Source organism: Desmodus rotundus, chromosome 1 (genome assembly GCF_022682495.2).
Source record: "Desmodus rotundus isolate HL8 chromosome 1, HLdesRot8A.1, whole genome shotgun sequence".
Lineage (NCBI taxonomy): Eukaryota > Metazoa > Chordata > Mammalia > Chiroptera > Phyllostomidae > Desmodus > Desmodus rotundus.
The window spans coordinates 4,012,703-4,032,446 of NC_071387.1; the positions used below are offsets into that span (position 1 = coordinate 4,012,703).

The 19,744-nt window shown below is 48.1% G+C and overlaps 1 protein-coding gene across 2 annotated transcripts in view; it reads right to left on the minus strand.

The window, feature by feature from the left end:
• The window catches only part of NUP214 (nucleoporin 214), an 81,985-nt gene that overhangs the window by 34,373 nt on the left and 27,868 nt on the right, over positions 1–19,744 (minus strand). Inside the window, exons 17-24 of one of the 2 annotated variants that reach the window (XM_045196696.3) lie at positions 19,511–19,669; positions 17,058–17,161; positions 15,000–15,185; positions 13,836–13,921; positions 13,662–13,745; positions 10,659–10,922; positions 9,254–9,415; positions 5,816–5,915 (exon numbers count right to left, since the gene is read on the minus strand). In XM_045196696.3, the coding sequence (XP_045052631.2) occupies positions 5,816–5,915; positions 9,254–9,415; positions 10,659–10,922; positions 13,662–13,745; positions 13,836–13,921; positions 15,000–15,185; positions 17,058–17,161; positions 19,511–19,669 (1,145 nt within the window). The remainder of the gene's footprint in view (positions 1–5,815; positions 5,916–9,253; positions 9,416–10,658; positions 10,923–13,661; positions 13,746–13,835; positions 13,922–14,999; positions 15,186–17,057; positions 17,162–19,510; positions 19,670–19,744) is intronic. The other variant, XM_024562058.4, reaches the window with a different exon arrangement.

Genomic DNA, 19,744 nt, shown 5'->3' on the forward strand with positions numbered 1-19,744 from the left:
CCTCAGCCCTGAGCTACTTTGACTGGAACAGCAGTAGTAGCTACAGGATCTTGTTTTAGTTTTCGAAACCCTTCCTAAAATCAGGGGGGTTAATGTTTTTTCATAAAAATATTATCTTGGGAGAGGAAAGACAAAAACAAGTCTGTGCCTCATAGGAAAAAAACAAAAACAATAATCTTATAAGCACCTCCAGGTTCTGTTGGAATAACACAGAACCTTCCCAAACCAATGTTATTAGATTGAGAGAGAAGAAAAATGGAGTTATTTTCAATGAAACAAAACCCCCTTTATTTTTCTACTGAAGACTGAAGAAGCTGTAAACACATGTCTCTTTTGGGAAACGCTTTCCTCATCCCGAGATATGCTACCAAGCAGGCACACGGGCAAGGCGCTCGCCCTCGCCGCATCTCCAGCAGAGAGGAGGAACGTGTGAGCGAGGCTGCTGGGACTGGGAAGTCCCTGAGCAGAGAAATGGCCTGAGCTCACGAGAATCATAAGGAAATGAAAATCTTCCATGCGAACTCACAGGAAAGCAAAAAGGAAAGTAGAAGTAAAAACAAAAGCAGCAAGTTATCCAATTTTGGGACAAGTTTTGCACCTAAAATTTAGTTATAACATGATGGTATATTAAATCATGCATGAAACAAGACTGAGTGTAATTATTGTTCCATTTACCTGTGATAATGCTATAAATTTCTTGGGTATCCTAAGTCCCCAAACACACAAAGTTAGGGTTCCCGGGACCTACACACTGGGCCATGTGGCAGCCCAGCAGAGAAACGCTGCGTGGCAGAGAGCCAACCGAGGCAGATCCACCACGATCCAAGAACAAACCGAGACGACCAGTCCTCTCCCCAAATAACACATTCAAACACTGTACGTTCACGAACCAGCACAAAGGCAGTCAACAGCTAGAAATGTTCAAGAGAAGGGGGCAAGTCAAAATTCGGAATCATCACATCTGGGGATGACTGCACCCTACGTTTCTAGCAATGCGGACCCGAGGGACCGGAAACTCACTGGCGGACATGCTCTGACCTGCGACTGAAAACAAAGCACCACAAGGAAGGCAGCTCTGTAGCAGCTTCCTGTTGACATGCATGTACTGCATGACTCGACAAATGACACATGGCAAAGCCAGAGCAACGCTGGGGAACGGCGGCGGAGTCACCAGAGACTAGAGCAGTGGAGTCAAGTTCTCGGAGAGGAACAGTTCCGACAGATTCGGAGTCCTCCAGGCTCTCTGGCGCCCAGACCACTTTGACTGATGTCAACCAGCTATTACAGGTGAAAACGTCCAAAGCGATAGACATGAAAAAATGTCACAACGCACCTGTCCCAAACCCTGCCTTGAGCACGGAGGAGCCCTGGTTTCCCTTCCCATCTCTCTAAGAATAAATAAAATCTTTTAAAAAGGTAAATATTCATATAATGCTGTGAAAGGGGCCGACAACTCATTCTTTTACCCATTTCAACATTTTAAAGGGCTTCAAAAACAAGATACCTACCTGGTTATGTTTTATGCTGGTAAATCTTAATCATTATGAGATATGTCCTTTTATACAGTCACATTTGACACAGTGGATCTACACCGTGAAAGCTACTGAACTTAACTAGTTCATGAATTATGAACTTTTTGGTAATAATTTAAAGGTGAGGCAAGTAAGGAGACAGGACTACTTACCAAGAGCAACTACAGAAACAAACAAACAAACACAATCAGGAGAGCAAAAGAAAGAAAGTAACAGAAGATACTGAAGACAAAGCTGCCAGGGCATCTGTCACCCGTCAGACTGACGGTAAGACCGCAGTTCAGCAGCAGGTTGGAGACCCTGGTGAAGGCGCGGAAAACCAGACTGCCGCACGGTGCTTATGGGAGGACACGTGACGGCCGTTACTGAAATCTGGCACCAGTGATGGAAACTACAGATACGTCCACACACACGTCCACAGTGGACGTCGCCTTTGACCAGGAGCCCCACACCTGAGAACTTACTCAACACAGAGCTGCAAGCATGCCACTGAGGCGCATGTGAAACGACTTATTCCGGCGTTGTTGGTAACAACAAGAGGGGCACCCCCAAGTGTCAGTCAGTGGAGGAGGGAAAAAGCTAAATGTCACTCAGTTCGTTAAAAACAACGTTTTCATGTCCATGGAGATTGCAGCCGTCAACTGCTGTGTCCAAAACACCACGTAACAGTCTGCAAAATCAAATGCGTTCCCTGCACGAATGTCTGATGACAAATCCCTCCAATCACGTATATTAAATATAAAAACAGGATTCTGCTAAAAAGAATCCATAATGATGTAAAAAATGTTATTAAGTTTTATGATTAAGCTGAAAAACAAAAATACAAAGCAGCACGTTTTCTAATTTTACTTAAAAAAATTAAATTTTCATAGAATAAAGATGAATTAACATCTAAATAGTGGTTAAACATTTGTGATGAGAATAAAGGTGATTTTAATTTTGTTCTTTCAAACTGCTTTTTATACATATCTACAAGGAACATTTGTAATAAGAAAAATAAAAGGATGAAAGATTTTTAAAGATTATGGTCGTTAGTACAGTTTTTATTTTAAAGTGGGGCAACACCTTTAAGTCAGTGAAAGAAAAAACGGTCAACCTAGAATTCTTTATGTGGTGAAACCATCTTTCAAGCGGAGAAATAAAGATTTCGGCAGGCACACGAAACCTGATGGAATGCAGATCTATGCCTCAGGGGACGTTCAAGGTCGTCCTTTAAGCAGGAGAACCACACCAGAAGGAAACCTGGGACCAAGTAAATGCATGCATAACACGAGTAACTGCGTGGGTAACCAAAAGAGGTTTTTCTGATGTAAATCTGTTTAAAAGGCAATCAACAATTTATAACAATGGGGTTTATGACAAGGCGGGTCGACGTAAACCATGCAACAGCGAGAGTGCGGATGCAGCACGGAGGGAACAGAATAGCACTGTCGCGGGATTCTTGCTACATTCTAGTACTGTCCTATCACCCGAAGACAGACTGTGATGAGCTCCCGATCCACACTATACACCCTTTACCACAGCATTACAAGCCAATGAAAAGGGGAAAGGTTCGAAATACAAGCACAGAAAAGATACACTGCAGCACTAAACAAAGGGAGCTGGACTGGCTCCGTTTATACACGGTGGGGCAAAAACAGGTTTGCAGTAGCTCTGTGGAAACAGTAGAATAATTAACAAATAACACAAGAACATCCTCGGTCTCGCGCGCTCACAACTCCAACCCTCCCTCTGCCCCGCCCTGTCCAGGAGAAAGTAGACTTCAGAGCGAATCGTCTCACCAGGGATCAGGAGGGTCAGAACTGCTCACAGCACTCTCCAATAACTGACGGGACAAGTCACACGGAAGACCTGGACACCACCATCAGCCACCTCAACTTCAGTGACATTTACAGAACACTCCAACCAAGACAGAACGCAGGATCTTCTGCAGTGCGCAGAGAATGTTTACTGAGACGACACCGTCTAGGTCAGGGGCTGGCCAACTCAGACCACGGTCCGCTGCCTGCTTTCTTATGAATACAGTTTTACTGTAACACAGCCATGCCCATTCAGTTACACATTGTCTGTGGGTGCATTCAGACTACAATGGCAGAGTTGGGTTGTCCTGCAAGCCTGAAACAGTTACTATATGGCACTTTGAGAAAAACCTTGCTGATCCCAGTTCTTGCGGCCACTGTTTCACTTCCAGCTAAAATATCGTTTCCTTGCCAGTCTCCTGTCTCCAGCCCCAGACTCCACCTGCCTTAGCAGCTGGCTCCGCCCCTTCACTGAACTCGCCACACTGCAGTCAAGTGACTTTGCATGGCTGGTAGTTCAGGGTCTGTCTTCTTGCTAAAATGTAAGCACCAGGAAAGAAGGGACTGGCGTGACTTACTCACTGCTGTGTCCTTGACCGTGGGGCAGCATCTTGCTCACAGCAGAGGCCCTGGAAGACTCGGCTGAGCCCAGTGCCTGAGGTTTGCTCCAGACACACCCTCTCCCTCACAGCAGGGTGGTCAGTGAGCAAGTGTCACGGGTGAAGCCAAAGAACTTGAGACAGACCGACGGCAGAAATACGTAAGCTCATCTTACAGTAAATCTTCTATAAGATACTACTCAGAAAAAGTAAAATGCAAAATAAAGTACTTAAAAGACACTTAGGAAACTACGGTTTAACAGAATCTGAAACTAAGTAATTTTATAGTGGATGTATTTCCCTCTGAAGCTTTCCTTTGGGGGAGGCAGCAAACACCAATGTCCGCTGACTGATTATGCTTAGAATTCACCTTTATCGTTAGTTGGTAAATGGCTGTTAAAAATGAACCAACTCCATGCACCACGCTGGGCACCCAAGTTAAATAACTGTACCAGAGCCCTCACTGCATAGGGAAAGGAAGGGAAGGTTTCTTCCAGATTCCTTTTTAACTCTCGTGTCTACTTTTCTGAAGTGAGAAAAAAGGGGAACGCAGAGCTGCTGCTCTAACACAGCCCGCACCAGAGATCAGCTGAGACGAGCCCCTTGAGGGAAACAAAGACTGAGAAAAGGTGAAGTGAAAACACCAAGAGACACTGCTCCATGGCTAGTGGCTAAAATGTCCCAGAGATACCAGACCACACTCACTGCACCGTTAGGCTGGATTCCCCTCCCACGTAACACTCTGCCCTTCCGTGGCTTGCCTGTGCCGTCCCTATACTAGGAGTCTGGCTACAATTCCCAAACTCTAATGCATAGATTTTTCCCATGGGAAGTTCGCAACAACCACAAACACCACCTTGGCCTGAACAGCATGGCAAAGCTTCAAGGTCACTGTAAGATACGGGCGCAGGTAGGCTTGGTTTTGTCTGTCAGCACAGCCCTGAGGTAGCTAAGAAACCCCTGGAACAGGCAGTGTTGATAAAAGGGCCACCGTGGGAAAACGAGAGGCCAGTGGGCCAGGGAAGCAGGGCCACTCAGTAAAGCCAGACCAGACGAGGGGGCAGACCCGGGGTGAGGGCGAGCGTGGGCACGATGTGGGAAAAACATGGGTCTGGGGTATTCTTGTTGCCGCTGGACTAACCACAGGCACCAGACACTAATGTCCGAAGGACACTGGTCACCACGATCCCTACGTTCCACCTAAGGAAATGTCCCTCGACTCTTCCCTATGCCACATGGGAGGCTGGGCTGGACTTAAGAGGGCACACGCTGCCGGAGCTGTGCGGGGAGCCAGGGCCTCACATTCTGAAGAGAAGCAGCTGTGGTAGCAACAGTCCAGCCCTCAAACACGGCACAGAGGAGAGGCTGGATGTCTCCAAACAGAGATTCTGCCTTTTGAAAGGCTGTGTTTGTTTTGTTTTGTTTTTCATACAAAAGGTAAAAGATGTGAGAACAGCGATGCCTGGAGAGAGGAAATGAAGGGGAGACTGTCAGTCTCCAGATCTCCACCGAGTCTTCAGAATCAATCGTCTGCACTAGAACTGAGGCATCCACTCTGGAACCTCCACAGCATTAAAAAAAAATCAAGGCCTACACCTGACTTAAGGACCCTACTGTGTACCCCACGTAGACTTGTACATGGCAAACAGCACGCTGGGCAACACAGACTCTGAAGGTTTATGAGGCAACTGCCAGTGGCAAGTTGAAGAGGTCGGTCTCCTGGAAGCCCAATCGTGTACCCAAGATGAGCTGCCCGCCCCCCATACCCGGAGGCTCGGCAGGGAAAACAGAGGCCCTGTGCCAGCAGCAACGCTGCCCCCTGCAGGCAGCCCCCACTATTACAGAATAATTCGCCGCAGACACACACGGCAAAGGCAGAACATACCCCATCGCTGCAGAGGCGGGTGCAGGGTTATTCTTCAGTTCCTGCACATTTACCACTTGAGGGACAGTCTTCAAAGTTGATTCGGTCAACGTGCTTACAGCTATTAAAAGAGAGAACAGACAGGCACATCCATTGCAGTGAGAGACCAAAAAGCCTGGCCATGCGTGGGCAGTCGGACACTAGCCCAAGCAGGACGCAATCTCACTGGGGAAAGGAAACCCGCTCCAGGCAGTTCCGAGGCACTGAGGCCAGTGAACACCTGGCCGCCTCCATTCACAAAGACTAGGACACAAGGCTTCGCACAACTGAGTCACATGTCCTAGTTTAGGGAAAAGGAATTCCCTGGCCAGGTTCCACAGAGCAGAGCTGAGATCACCAGCCACACTGTTGGCTCATCTTGGAAAAGGGCAGAAAGAGCTAGAGGATGAGCGGCATTCCGGCTAAGGATTTCTCCACCCACCCACTCATTCATTCAACTGTTCCTTCACACCGGCTTTGTCCTGCCAGACCGTTGGTGCTGGGAACACAAAAGCTGTCTAACACACAGTGTCTCCTCCACAGGAGCTCCCGGCTGAGACCGACAGGATGCACAAAGCCTGGGAAGTGGGGCCTGGACGAGAACGGGAGGGAGGCCGAGAGGCTGCATTTGAGGATGGGCAACCGGGATTCTTCTGACACTTGCTTACCCGTCTCGGGCTTGTCAGCTTTCGCATCTCCTTTTCTGTGCCTTACAATCTGACACTGTGTTCCCAAACCTGGCGTTTTATAATGAACTATTAGGAAGGCCTGAGCAGAGCTCTCGGATCCCTTCTGACTACATACTTGACAAACCTGAAAGCTGCAGCCTGGGTAGCAGGTGGATCGGTGGTGGCTCGCTCTCCCTCCCTCCTTCAGAGAGGCACCCAGGACCTCTGGCCTCCGACTGCACAGACTTCGTCTTTCGCATGCAAAGGTGCCTGCGCCTTAGAAATTTTTGCTTCCCAATGATAAAAGAGATCACACCACCTCCTGCTGACAGTGGAATGACCATAAATCCTGGCAGATTTTCAGTTTATAAATAATCGACTCTACCAGTGTGATTTTGAGCCTGTTCAGCACAACGCCAAGTAACATTTAAAGGAAACATCAAAGCATTCTTTCTATTCTCTCAGAAGGTTCAAAGGTACCTTGCAGTTATCTTGTTTGTGCTCTTTCATATCTGTTTTTATTTATTTTTAAAAATATTTTATTTATTTATTTTTAGAAAGAGAGAAGGGAGGGAGAACAAGAGGGAGAAAAACACCATGTGCAAGAGATACGCTGATGGGTTGCCTCTTGCATGCCCCCGACTGGGGACCTGGCCTGCTCTCCAGGCATGTGCCCTGACCAGGAATCAAACCGGCAACCTCTCAGTTTGCAGGACAGTGCTCAATCCACTGAGCCACACCAGCCAGGGCTCCTATCCGTTTTAGATGCCTTGATAAAGGTTTTAGTATTTGCAATTTTCTTAGAAATCTTTTACCACTGTATAATAGTAATTCTTTTTTGTCTAAATCAAACTTTTTAGTCTTAAAAAAAAAAAAAACTGTCCAAATTGACATGTATTCTAAGCAGTGATAAAAGTGAAAAGTAATTTTATTCAGCTACAACAAAAACACCTGACTTACAGCAGTTTCTCAACCGTGGCACTATTGACATTTTGGGGCTGGATAATCCTTTGTTGTGGGGGTGTCCTGCGCATTTTAAGATTTTTTTGCAATAAAGATAAAAAAAGTCCAAGTTATGTTATGCACATGTCACAAGACTTTGTGCAATGCACTACTTATGGTCCCTAGGACAGATGAGAGGGGCAGGGTGGTCAAGCCTTTGACAGGAAATTCTCATAATGCCTTCCCCCTCCCTTTTCTTCTATCCCCGGTATCATAATAAAGAGCAATTTGTAACTGAGTGGTTCTAATGGAAGGAAGTGCTGCTTTGCGGTGAAGGTCAAGATGAAAGGAGCCACATGCATCACACTTGCTCCCTTTCTGACTGCAGGGGGTCTGCACGCCTGCACGCTCACAGGCACACCCACGTGCCCTGAGAATGACCCTCTCTGCCCTGGGGCGCAGCAACAGGAAGGCCGCTGATGTGTGTGAAGGGTCCCTTTGGAAATTAGCCTAATGGAGTCAGAACTACGGTTCCATCGGTTCCATTGCATTGGTATAAACAAACTACGTAGGGAACAAATTAAGAGGAAAAGAATAGGGAACTGGGTATCTTTTTAAAATTAAAGACCCTGGCTGGTGTGGCTCAGTGGATTAAGCGCTGGCCTGCGAACCAAAGGTCGCCGGTTTGATTATCTATCGGTTAGGGCTCACGCCTGGGTTGCAGGCCAGGTCCCTAGTAGGGGGGTGTGCAAGAGGCAACCACACAATGATGTTTCTGTCCTCTCTTTCTCCTTCCTCTCCTCTCTCTCTAAAAATAAATAAAATAAAATAAAATAAAATAAAATAAAAATCTTAAAAAATATTAAAGGACTTTGTTAAAGTCACAAAGCTAAAATAGTATTATCTCCGCTCTAAAGTAGCCTTGAAGTTTACATGACTTTGTAAGTGTAGTCTTTTTCTTTGAAAACTGCTACCATCTGAGAGAAAATGCAAATTGCTGCCAACTGTAGCAGTAGTGATGTTTTAATGATAGTTCAATAAGTGACCATCATATGCTAAAAATAGTAATAAAAATAAATTAAAGTTTTTTGGCAGCATTCCTGACTTCTTCCGCCAACAGCGCTGACTGCTGCGGGGAGGGGCGGGAGAGGGCATCGGCCTGCACAATCGGCACCGGTGGTATCCAAGGTCCTTGAGGCCGACTGCCCAGAGGCTCTGCTGCAGACAGTCTGGAGAGCCACACACCAGTGACAGAATGCAAGTGCCCAACAGAGTTCCCACCTGTAAAGGCCACACCTTCCACCTTAAGAAGCAGCTGTGTTGCAGTGGAAAGACCCAGGGTCTGAGGCTGGGTTTTGCTTCTGGTTGGCCAGGTGACCTTCGTGCCTCTGAACCACACATCACTCTGAAGCAAACTGGGCCCTCTAATACCCACCTCCAGGGGCCGTGGAGACCCTCCCGGCACCATGAGACAATCTGAAGGTTACTAGGTGATCAAACTGCAAAGATTAATTTTGGGCATAAAGCAGACATTCAAATGTAGGGATTAACAAGGTCATCAAAACACCAGATTTCCTCCTTATCTAAATGTGGCAGACCTGATACCTCCCCTTAAAAGGAAACAGTTTCAGGTCTGGTTTCTGCTTTCTTGAAACTCTTTCTCCAGAAGGGACAGAGGGCTGTCACAGCAGTCTTCTCTTCGAAATGGCAGCAGAGAGCCAGGTGCTCGTTGGCACCTGCTACCCTGGCCTGTGACACACACAGCTCATACCCAGCCTCTGCACAAGTGGGGAGGGGCTCCAGCTCTCACCTGGCGCTTGGCTGGCCATCTGCCGTCTCAGCGCTGCTGCGGCGGCCGCCTGGGGGGCTGGGATGGTGTGGGAAGGACCTGGTGCACCGTGCTTCACGGTTTTGGTTGCGAGCATTGTGCTATCAGCCCCTTGAGAAAGAATTTTGCTAGCAGACGTGGACACTGAAGGAAACAGAAAGATTCAATGAGAGAATGGGTCAGAGAAGAGGAAAACACAGGTTAAAATGGTCAATTCTCCGTGTTAGGTTTCAGGGAAATTATCCTTAAGCATGAACATAGAAAAGTACCAGTAATAGGCCTGATTGGTGTGGCTCAGTGGACTGAGTGCCAGCCTGTGAACCAAAAGGTCGCCAGTTCAATTCCCAGTCAGGGCACATGCCTGGGTTGCAGGCCGGGTCTCCAGTTGGGGGCCTGCGAGAGGCAACCAATTGATGTATCTTTCACAACCAACCAATTGATGTTTCTCTCCCTCTTAAAAAAAAAAAAAAAGCACCAGTAATAGACAGGCTGGCACCCATGTCTTTCAAAGATGCCACATGCCATCTGCCTGCCCACCCACTTTAGCAGGGTAACTAAAGTACCCTACATCAGCAATTTCCCCCCTTATCATCTCCTGCACACATAACCTAATTACTAAAATTCTGCAGCACACCAAAAAATGGATTTTCGGACCAACAAAATAGGCATCATTTTGATTCATTCATTCACGTGGATGGCTATTGTTGTGTTGGCCGTTGTCACAGTTTTATGTGACAATCTACGGGAGAAGAGGTCCCTGCCCCTGACTAAACAGTCAGGTACTGCATCACTCAGAAATTCATGTGGCTCCCTGGGTGAAACCACTGCTTTACACGACCATTCCCGCTGACACTGATCGAGACTTGACCTTTGTGCCGACACAGGCCCACTCGATTGATCCCCTGCTCCCCTCACACAATCTCCCCGTCCCACTGTCCCATGTTCATTGTCTCTGCCAGAACCCACTTCGCCGCAAAGCCCTGGCACCCTGAACTACAGGGGTGATGGCACCCACGAGCACAAGCTGGTGGGCTGAGGCAGTGCACGGCTACAATGGGGGAGGAAAGGGGCTCAGACTTGCTGGCACGAGAGCGGGCCTGCTCTACACAGAGGCAAACAGCTCCTCCCGTCACTCCTGAAAAGACCTGTTTAAAAAACACAAGCTGGACTCAACAGCAAAGCTGTGACGCTGTGAACCTCCAGGCTTCTTCACGACGTCCTACTGACTTCCTCCAAGGGGAATGCGTTTCTTCTGAATTAGTCTTCAAAATACCGGATTATCAGCAGGAATGGGCTGGAACCAACAAGTTGCTGGTGTGATAGTATGACACCCAGTTATGGTTCCTTCCTAAGTGCAAACCTAATGGGGAAGAAGGAGTTTCCTTACCTGAAGTCCCCAACACACCAGGTGAACCGTGACTCAGGTGGGCTTTAGCGAAAGGAGCTGCCGCCTGGGACAAGAGGCTGGGCTGGATGGACGGGGTGCGAACCACGGGGGCGTGCCGAGGGACCTGGGCTCCCGCGTCGTCGTCTTTACAGGGGGTCTGTGCGTCTTCACTCTCCAAAGACTGGGAGATGGAGGACGTTGAGCTGGCTTCATCCAAGTCTTCGTAGTATCTCTGAGACAGGAAGGCTGACCGAGACAGGCTGGCTACGAAGCCCAAAACGAAACTCAAGTCAGTAACAAAGCAGTCCAAAAGTGATAATTTTCACTGTCGGCAGAGAAACAGCCAATGGACAATCTGGGCCTGAATCATAGGTTTTTAAAAAACAGCGGCTATGCAGGACATAAGGGGGAGGCGGGCAAACCGTGAGGAAGGACTGCACACCAGACAGCAGTGCTCTCCTAAGGTCGGATTCCCTAAATCTGATCACTAAATCTGATCTGACAGTTGCTATGACTGCTCTTAAAGGGCACATGCCAGAACGTTCAGGAGTCGAGGGGTCCTGTTTGCAGCTTACTTTCCAACAGTCCATCAGAACAAACAACAGTGCGCACGCATGGGCTGGAGGGCAAAAGTGAAGAAACTGTTTCAACTGTGGCGAACGGTCCGGGAGACAAGGGTGCGGGTAAAAGGGCACGCACTGCACTATTCTAGCGGCTGGGGGTTTAAAAATGATCAAAATAATAAAAATTTTAAATGTCAAAAGAAAAAACAGAAGTAAAGGTATACTGTCATACATCGTATGGCAGTTCCTTTGGGGAGCAGGAAGACTGGGGGTGCGCAACAGGGGGCGGAGGGAGTCGGCAACGACAAAGTTCTGTTTCTCAGCCTAGGCAGGGGCCACACGGACGGACATTCGTCATTCGTACGCTTTGTGTGTTACAGCTCACAGCTGTGACAGGGCAGAGCTGTTAACACGCTGAGTCACTCTTTACACTGCGCATCCCTGCACCGTGTTACCTCCTTCATGTCGGTCGGTATTCCCCTCTTAACAAAAACTTTCATGTGGTCGGAGGCCGGCTTTCCCTTATTTACCAGTTTGGAACCACGTGAGCAATCGTACTTGCCGAATGAGCGATTAAATTACGTAAATCTCACTTCTAAGGAATCCATGATAAAGACACATTCAGAGATGTGGTTAAAGATTTGTGAACAAAAATTCCCGGGGAAAATCTTGGCAATAATATTAACACTTAACGACAGGGATTAGATAAGTAAATCATGGCCTTCTGACACAGGAAAATATTGTGCAATCATCACAAGACACGTGTTCAAAGAATATTTAAAAACAGAAGGCAGAAAAAGGCTCATGAAATTGTTTTAATTTTTAAAAATTCCCCCCGATTTTTCATTGTGGTAGGACACACATAACGTGAGCGTACCATCGTGACGGTTTCTGAGTGTGTACCCACTGGTGCCCCGTACACCTGCGGTGCCGGGCCACCGCCGCCCGCCTCCCGCATCCCGAGCCCTCTTCATCCGGAACGACAGAAACTCGGCCCCGCTCTGGTACCACTGCTCTTCCCCCGGCCCCTGCCTGTGACCACTCTGCTTGCTGTGCATATGGATTTGACGACTCGGGGTCCCTCCCCGCAGGCAGACTCACGCGGGAGCTGCCTCTCTGTGACTGCTTATTCCCCAGCGCTGCACCCTCAGTCTCACCCCTGGTGCAGCGTGTGTCAGAATCTCCTCCTGGTTAGGACATGTGCACACCCCACTCTGCCTCTTTGTTTACCGGGCGGCGGGTGTCCGGCCTGCTTTTGCCTTCAGCCACTGCGAATGACGCGGCCGTGACCCTGAGCGCACAGGACCTCTGTTTGTGTCCCTGCTCTCGCCTGTTGGCTGGAGCCTGCGGCAGCTCTACTTTTTTGAGCAGCCGCCAGCTGCTGTCCACAGTGCCGCACTGTTTTACTTCCCCACAAACAGAACGCTAGGGCTCCGACTTGCCCACAGCCTAGCCGACACTCGTCGTTTTCTATTTTATAGTAAAGCTTGCAAGTTCCTAACTCAAAAAATAAGAATACGAAGCTATAAATTAATAGTCTCAACCTCATTTTCAAAAATTAAATTTACGTATGCAAAGAAAAAAGTTTAAGAGTAAACCAAAATGACATACTGATGACATGTTTTGGTTGATGGGTAAGAGTAGTTTTTATTCTTTTTAAAATTCTTCCATGTTTTCCAATTATCTACCAAGAGAAGATACTCTTTAGATAATGGAAAAAGTTATTTAAAAATTTCACTTGTCTGTGACTATTACTTAGCTAACTTAATTGAGCTTTACGTGAGTACAGAAAAATAAATAAATTATGGTACAGTAAGATTAAATTAAATTTCTTCTGCTATTTTAATTACCAAAAAGAATTTGTCGTTGGTATAAAGAAAACAATTCCAACTCAAAACAAAGTTAGAAGGAGAAAGGCGCAGATATGGGCACTGAGGCAAAGCCACGGTCTGCTGGAAGTTGTACATGACACACGCTGTAAAGAAGAAAGTTGGAGTAGTTATCTAGTTTTTTACTGGCAAAACCACGTTTTTCCATTAGTTATATGGAATTCATTTTTTAATCAGTTGGGTTTTTCTACCGTCTACCTCCTTTAAAAAAAGAAGCCTTTTTTCAAACACCATCTCACTCCCACCCCGCAACTCAGAAAAGTAGAGCTCCCAAAGCAGTGGTGCTGCTCCGTGGAGCCCGCTCAGCAACCCCAGAACCTCGGGAGTCACTCACTGCCAAACAAGCCGGGACCGCAGGACCCGTGCCCTGAAAGCACCGCAACGACACAAGCCGCTTGGCTGAGGTGCACCAGCAGCTTCCCACTCCGGTTCTGGGACGTTTTCTCCCACCGAGAACCCGAGGGAGAACACAGAGGCGCACACAGAGCACTCCCACCCACGCTGTGTGCTGTGTGGTTCACGCCGAGAAATTCAGGACCGGCGCCCTTTACCTGGAGCAGTGGATCTCACTGGTGGGGTCTTCCTCTTGGCCAGGAAGTTTCTCAGTTGTGCCTGTTTCACAGGGGACAGTTTAGCTGCAAGAAATCCACGAACCCATAAATGCTTAAAATCCGGTCAGCAGATGAAAGAAACCAAAGTTAAAGGGCAGGGAAGAATGCACTTACCTGGTACCTTTGGCAAGGGTTTGGTGTGGGATTCGATGGTGGTTTTTAATAAAGCATTGCGTAGGCTTTCCAGGTCACTGTCAAAACTGAAATTGGCCAGTGTTACCTACAAACCAGCTACGCCCAGGAAACCCGAGGGCTGGCGGGCACATGTCCTGAATACAAATGCAGGAAAAGAGAGTGTCCCTCCCACAGAAACGGGCAAGCCGACCCACCGACGTAATCTACCCCAAAGACACGGCGACCTCCACGTTAACACTACCTGCATGGCAAACACGCCAACAGCGCTTCAGCAGAACTGGGACTAAAATGCACACATCTGGGCTACAGGCGGAAGCACAAAACCACCTCGGGAGCTTCTAGGACAACCTGTCTAATGGCTAGGGTCTGGAAGTTTCCACACTCAAGCAAAATGACAAATCTAAGCTTTGAGACAAGTCGACCTAATGCTATCAGTTAATTTCCGGTAAAATGATACTATTACGAGTGTCTGCTGTCATCTACCGAGCACCTGTTCCATCACACACACTAAGAGATTTCTAGACTTACTCTAAAACTCTCCAACAATCCCATGAAGCATGTATGGTTATCCCTATTTTTAAAAAAGATTTTAAAAATTTATTTTTAGAAAGAGGGGAATGGAGGGAGAAAGAGAGGGAGAGAAACACAGATGTGCAAGAGACATCCATCAATTGCCTCTCACACGCCCCCAACTGGGGACCTGGCCCACAACCAGGCGTGTGCCCTGACTTGGGAATTGAACCAGTAACCTTTCAGTTTGCAGGCCGGCCCTCAATCCACTGAACCACACCAGCCAAGGCTGTTATCCCCATTTTTTAATCAAAGGAACAGGTGTGGCTCACTGGACTGAGCACCAGCCCGAAGGGTCCTATTCCTGGTTAGGGCACAACTGGCCTTGCGGGTCAGGTCCCCAGGTGGGGGCGAGTGAGAGGCAACCGACGGATGTCTCTCTCCCTCCTTTCCCCTCTTTCTAAAAATAAAAAAAGGCAAAGGAACAAAGGGTCAGAGAGGATGAGGAACCTAACCAGGGTCACACAGGTGTCAGACAGCAGAGTCCTTTCACACCCACACGTGAATCGCGTTAGGATGACTGCACCTATTCCCCAATGCACACTTGTTTGGCCACATTCACTGAGTGCACACCTGTGCGTGCTGCTCTGGGAGGAGACATCCGAGGGAAGGCTCCATTGGGGAGTATGGTTATAAAGCCTCAGCTGCTGGAGGCCGTCCACCAGCTGGTTCAGCCTCTTCTTCTGCTGGTTGATGATCTCCCGGTTGTTGGCCAAGGTGTTAAACAGCGTCTCCCGCTCTGGCACAAGCAGACGCCTGCTGACAGCAATGAGAAAAGAACTCACTGTGAGCGATTTGAGTAGAGAAACCTCCCCCGGGGGGGCGGGGGGGAAGTGAAAAGAATGAAACAGAACCACTAGTGGAAAAAAAGCATCCAGAAATTACTAGAACAGGACAAGGGGATGAAAGCCTAATGGGGATGAAAGGTGATGAGGGAAGGCCAGGCCTGCAGGCATAATCAGGCAAAACCCCACAGAGGCTTCGGGGTAGAGAAGAGCCAGAGACCAGTCTGCAACAGAGGACAGACTCACTCAGCTACATACTTAGGACACGTGTGCTTTTCTCTGTATAAATAATGTTCAATAAAAAGCAGCAGCCCAGGGTTCACTGAGAGTCTGTGGGAGTCAGTCACCTCTTCACAGTGCTGCCGAGAAACCGCACACCATCTGGCAGCAGGGCGTCACCCACCCGAAGGACTAAAACAAGACAGGGACCGTCACCTTTCTTCGGGGTGACAGGTAGTTCAAGATACATTCAAGCAGGTACAAAGTAGCACTAAGAGAAAAACCTCAAACAGAAATGCAAGAAAATTGTACCGATTTAAGAATCTGAACTCTGCATAAAGGGAACTAAGAAAAGCGTATTATGTAGTAAATGCACGGAACTGTCACGAGGAAATAAAGCTGGGCTTCTGCGTTTTCATGATGCATTTTTTAAAAAGTCCAACTTTTAAGACAGCAAAGAGAAATCTAACTGTCAAGCAGGGCAGAACGGACACGCTGCCAGGTCAAGCCACCTCTCCCATGTGGCTGAACATGAATTCAGAACTAGGGTGGGTGAACTGGGAAATCTCTAGTGGGGCCCAAGTGTCCAACGGGACAGGTGCTCCAGGACACAGGCAGAGGAACTCTCCCCAACCCGTGTCTGAGGGATCAGCGCTCACCCCTCGCCCCCAACCCTAGTTCCAAGCTGAGAGTCTTTGGCTGGGGCCCAGAGCCTTTCTCCACGTGGTGCAGCGTGATGTGCTAAGTTCTGCTCACCGAACAGGGCACACACTCTGGAGCTCCCCTGACATCACACTCGGGTCGCCCCACTTCCAAGTTCTGTGATCCCAAAGCTTTATAAACAAGCAAGCAGATCACTTCTTGGCTTGTTTCCTTACAGAGCCAATCGCATTCACCAAGTGCAGGTGTTTCAGAGACTGAGCATTCTGCAGGCAGATCTGCTTTCTGCATTTTTCGTAGGCACCTGCACACTCCCACAACACCCTGCCCTCTATTCCTTCTGCCGTACCTCTGACAGCACTCCTCCTGTCCTGCTAACGAGCACACTAGTCAGCAATGTCTCCTGCAGGAGAAAACTTGGAATACAGAAAAAAGCAGGAAGGAGAAACCCCTCTTAGCCTCACCTCGCAGCTGTGCCATGAGTGTTTGACAGGGTCACCCCCGCCTCTTTTCTGTGCTCAGACCTGCACTTTGGGATCGCCCGTGTTTTGTGTCTCCCCGTTGCACAGACTGTAGCTAGTAGCAGTGGCATCGGTACGCATCTTGTAGCACATTCCGTGTAACATAAAAACTATGTTCAACACAATTTTGTTTTTAAGGACGCAATGGCCCATGGTTGTGTCGGGATTAAGGAAAAGATGTGACCAGACTTACTAAGCCAGTCCTCTAACTTTTGGATAATGAGGTTCAATCCGATTTTCATTTCATAAGCTGCGCTGTAATATAAATTATTTTATGTAAATTGTTGGGAGCACCGCTATTACTTCTGTGGAACAAATACCCAGAAGCAGAAAGACTGGGTCAACGAGAACGAACATTTTGGGGTTTTTTATCAACGCTGCTAAATCATCTTTGGACAGGACGTGGAGCTGCCTCCTGCCACCTGTGGGGACGAGAGCTTGCTCACTTTTGTCTTCTCTTTTGTTCCAGGTGCTGGTCCCACTCCAGGTCGAGAACGTCATTCACGTCCTGGACTGCAAACTTCACATACTGATGAAGGCGCCGAATTTCCTACACGAAAAATACAAAGTTGACTCAGATTTCCAGGACCTTGGGGGAAGCTGTATCAAAACAGCCAAAATAATTCTGAATTGTTTTTATATTGAGAACCATAATGAACAAAGAAAACACGCTAGGCTTTAGTATAATCGTCAGAACATTATAATCCACATGAAAACCAGAAACACAACCTTCTGAGGGTGTGTGTGTGTGGGGGGGGTAGAGAAATAGGAACAGAACGAGCGGGCCGGCCCAGGGCCTCCAGGGAACAGATGCTCTGGCTTAGTTCTCACTTTTCAGCTCCTCTAAAGTATCTCAGCGTGGTCTAGGAATTTTCCACTGCACGCTGTGCTCTGACAGGGCACCCACTTAGCTTTGCTCTCCCACTCATGACACTGACTGTGCTACAGACAAAATTACCCTACAAAACAGTGCTGAAAATAATTCTGATCCTATCTATTCATAACACAGAACGCAGATGTCATCTCGTCAACTGAGAAAAACTCATTTCTTCTCCAAAACAAAGAATAGTATCAGCACTAGAAATTGAATTTTTCATTATTAAAATTCTTACCTATGAACTTATTTTAAGCCCGCAATAATTTTCTTTGAATTTTGGTCCAGTGTTAACCTCCATGGCAATACAATTTGACTCTCAAAAATGAACGACAAAGGTGAAGCAGTCCGTTAAATATGTACACAAACGAAGACAAAGCGTTTACACTGGGGAAGCTCTCTGCACCCGGACAAAGACCTTACTGTGTTTAAGTGTATTTTTACAGTCACTCTGGGAAAAGGGTACACGCCCCAACTGAAAAAGGGAAAACATCGTTTAAAGAGAGCAAGGCTGGTTAGCACCAAATACTGATCTCAACCCTTACTTGACTACAGGAAGGCCCGTCCTTTGAACTCTCAAACGCAATCAGACTTCTGCACAGTTGCTGATGCTATTTCTCCTGGATGCTCTCCCGACTTCAACCATGAGAAAGAACAACTGTTCTTTTCAGCCTTGTCACCGCCACCTCTTTTCTGTGGCGCAGCTGCGCCCTCGCCTGCCGCCCCACAGCAGCATGCTGCACGGCTGCACCCGTGTGTTCATCTGTCCCACCACACGCGCAGCTGCAGGGCCTGCACATGGTAGCGACGGGGTTAAGGGCATCGGCTCTGAGTCAGACCGTCCAGGCGCAAGGGTCCAGCATCTATTAGTGGTGAGACTTAAGTACTTCCGGTATCTTCCTTTCGTACATGACATGCACTCAACAAATGCTAGCTACTATGGTCCGCTTAGCACTGTGAAAGAAGAAAGTGACTGCCTTTTGAACGGGGAGATCACCCAGAAGCAGCATGCTTTTCTCCGAGTCTGGACACAGAGCCAGAAGTGAAAAGGCAGTCAGAAGGAAGTGTAACCAGGTGCAACGCAAGGCTGTAAACCGACGAGCAGACCGGCGCTGGCCTCCCCTGCTGAGCAAGTTAACCTCCACAGCGGAGGAAGCACCTAGGAATACCACCAGGGCTGGGGGACCTGCAGGGGTTCCTCAGCTTTCCTGGGAGGAGGAACTATCTCCTTCAGTGTCCTTGTCCACCAGGCTATCAGGCGTGGGCCGAGAAGGGTGGTGGGTTTTCTGGACAGGAGGGGACTCTGCATACTCACAGACCCTCGACCCCTGGGTGAGGATGAAGAGCACTGCCCCCCGGGCCCCGTCCCCATGGGGAGTCCAGGCGAATGCAAGCGAGTGGGAGATGACCTCCACCAGAGCTTGTGTCGCAAATTTGGAATAAATGGAAAGACGGGAACAAACCCAGATTTCATGAAGATGGAAGACAAGACTGATGAACCACGAGACACGCGGCGCGGCTAAATGGGCACAGGGGATGACCTGGGCCGGCGGCGGTCTCGACTCCAGCCCCACTCCTACCGCCACCGTTACCCCGGCAAGCTCCTTACCCCATGAGGCTCACCGTCCTTATCGGTATAACGGGGTCAGAAACTCTTCGGACAGAGCAGTTGGTTTTAAAGACTATAACTAATGTGTAAAAAACGCCGAGCAGAGTTCCTGGTGCTAAATGGATAGTTGCTACTTTAATAATTATTATTCATGATTTGGTTTCTAAATGAATCTTTTTCAACAGCATACTTTCTACCAAGCTTAAGGTTTAATGAAGAATTCTATTTCTATTTAATCCAAAAAGCACTCCGTGGGAAAGCACCGTTTTCTCTGTGACAGTTATGGAAGTCTACGGGAAGGAGGTAAATTATTCACATGAAACAAGCAACGCATAAGGCGGCCGCCCAAACCCATGCCTGGAACAGGAGAACAGCCCAGGAGCTTGTTAACTGCACACTTGGGCTGGACCCCCTACCTGGAGCTGAGCTTCACTCTTGGGGTCCAGGGGTCTCTTATAGAGCAAATGTAGGTACCCGGAGTCACGGTTTCTCTCGTTTTGCTCTCTGGCTTCTTCAACTCCAGCAAAGCCCTCCAGCAGAGTTGTCTTCAGGGCGCTTATATCTCCATGCAAAGACTAGAAAAGGATGCATTGATACCAAAGTGGTGCTTCTTGAATAGTTAACATAATGAACATCTGAATACAGTTAAC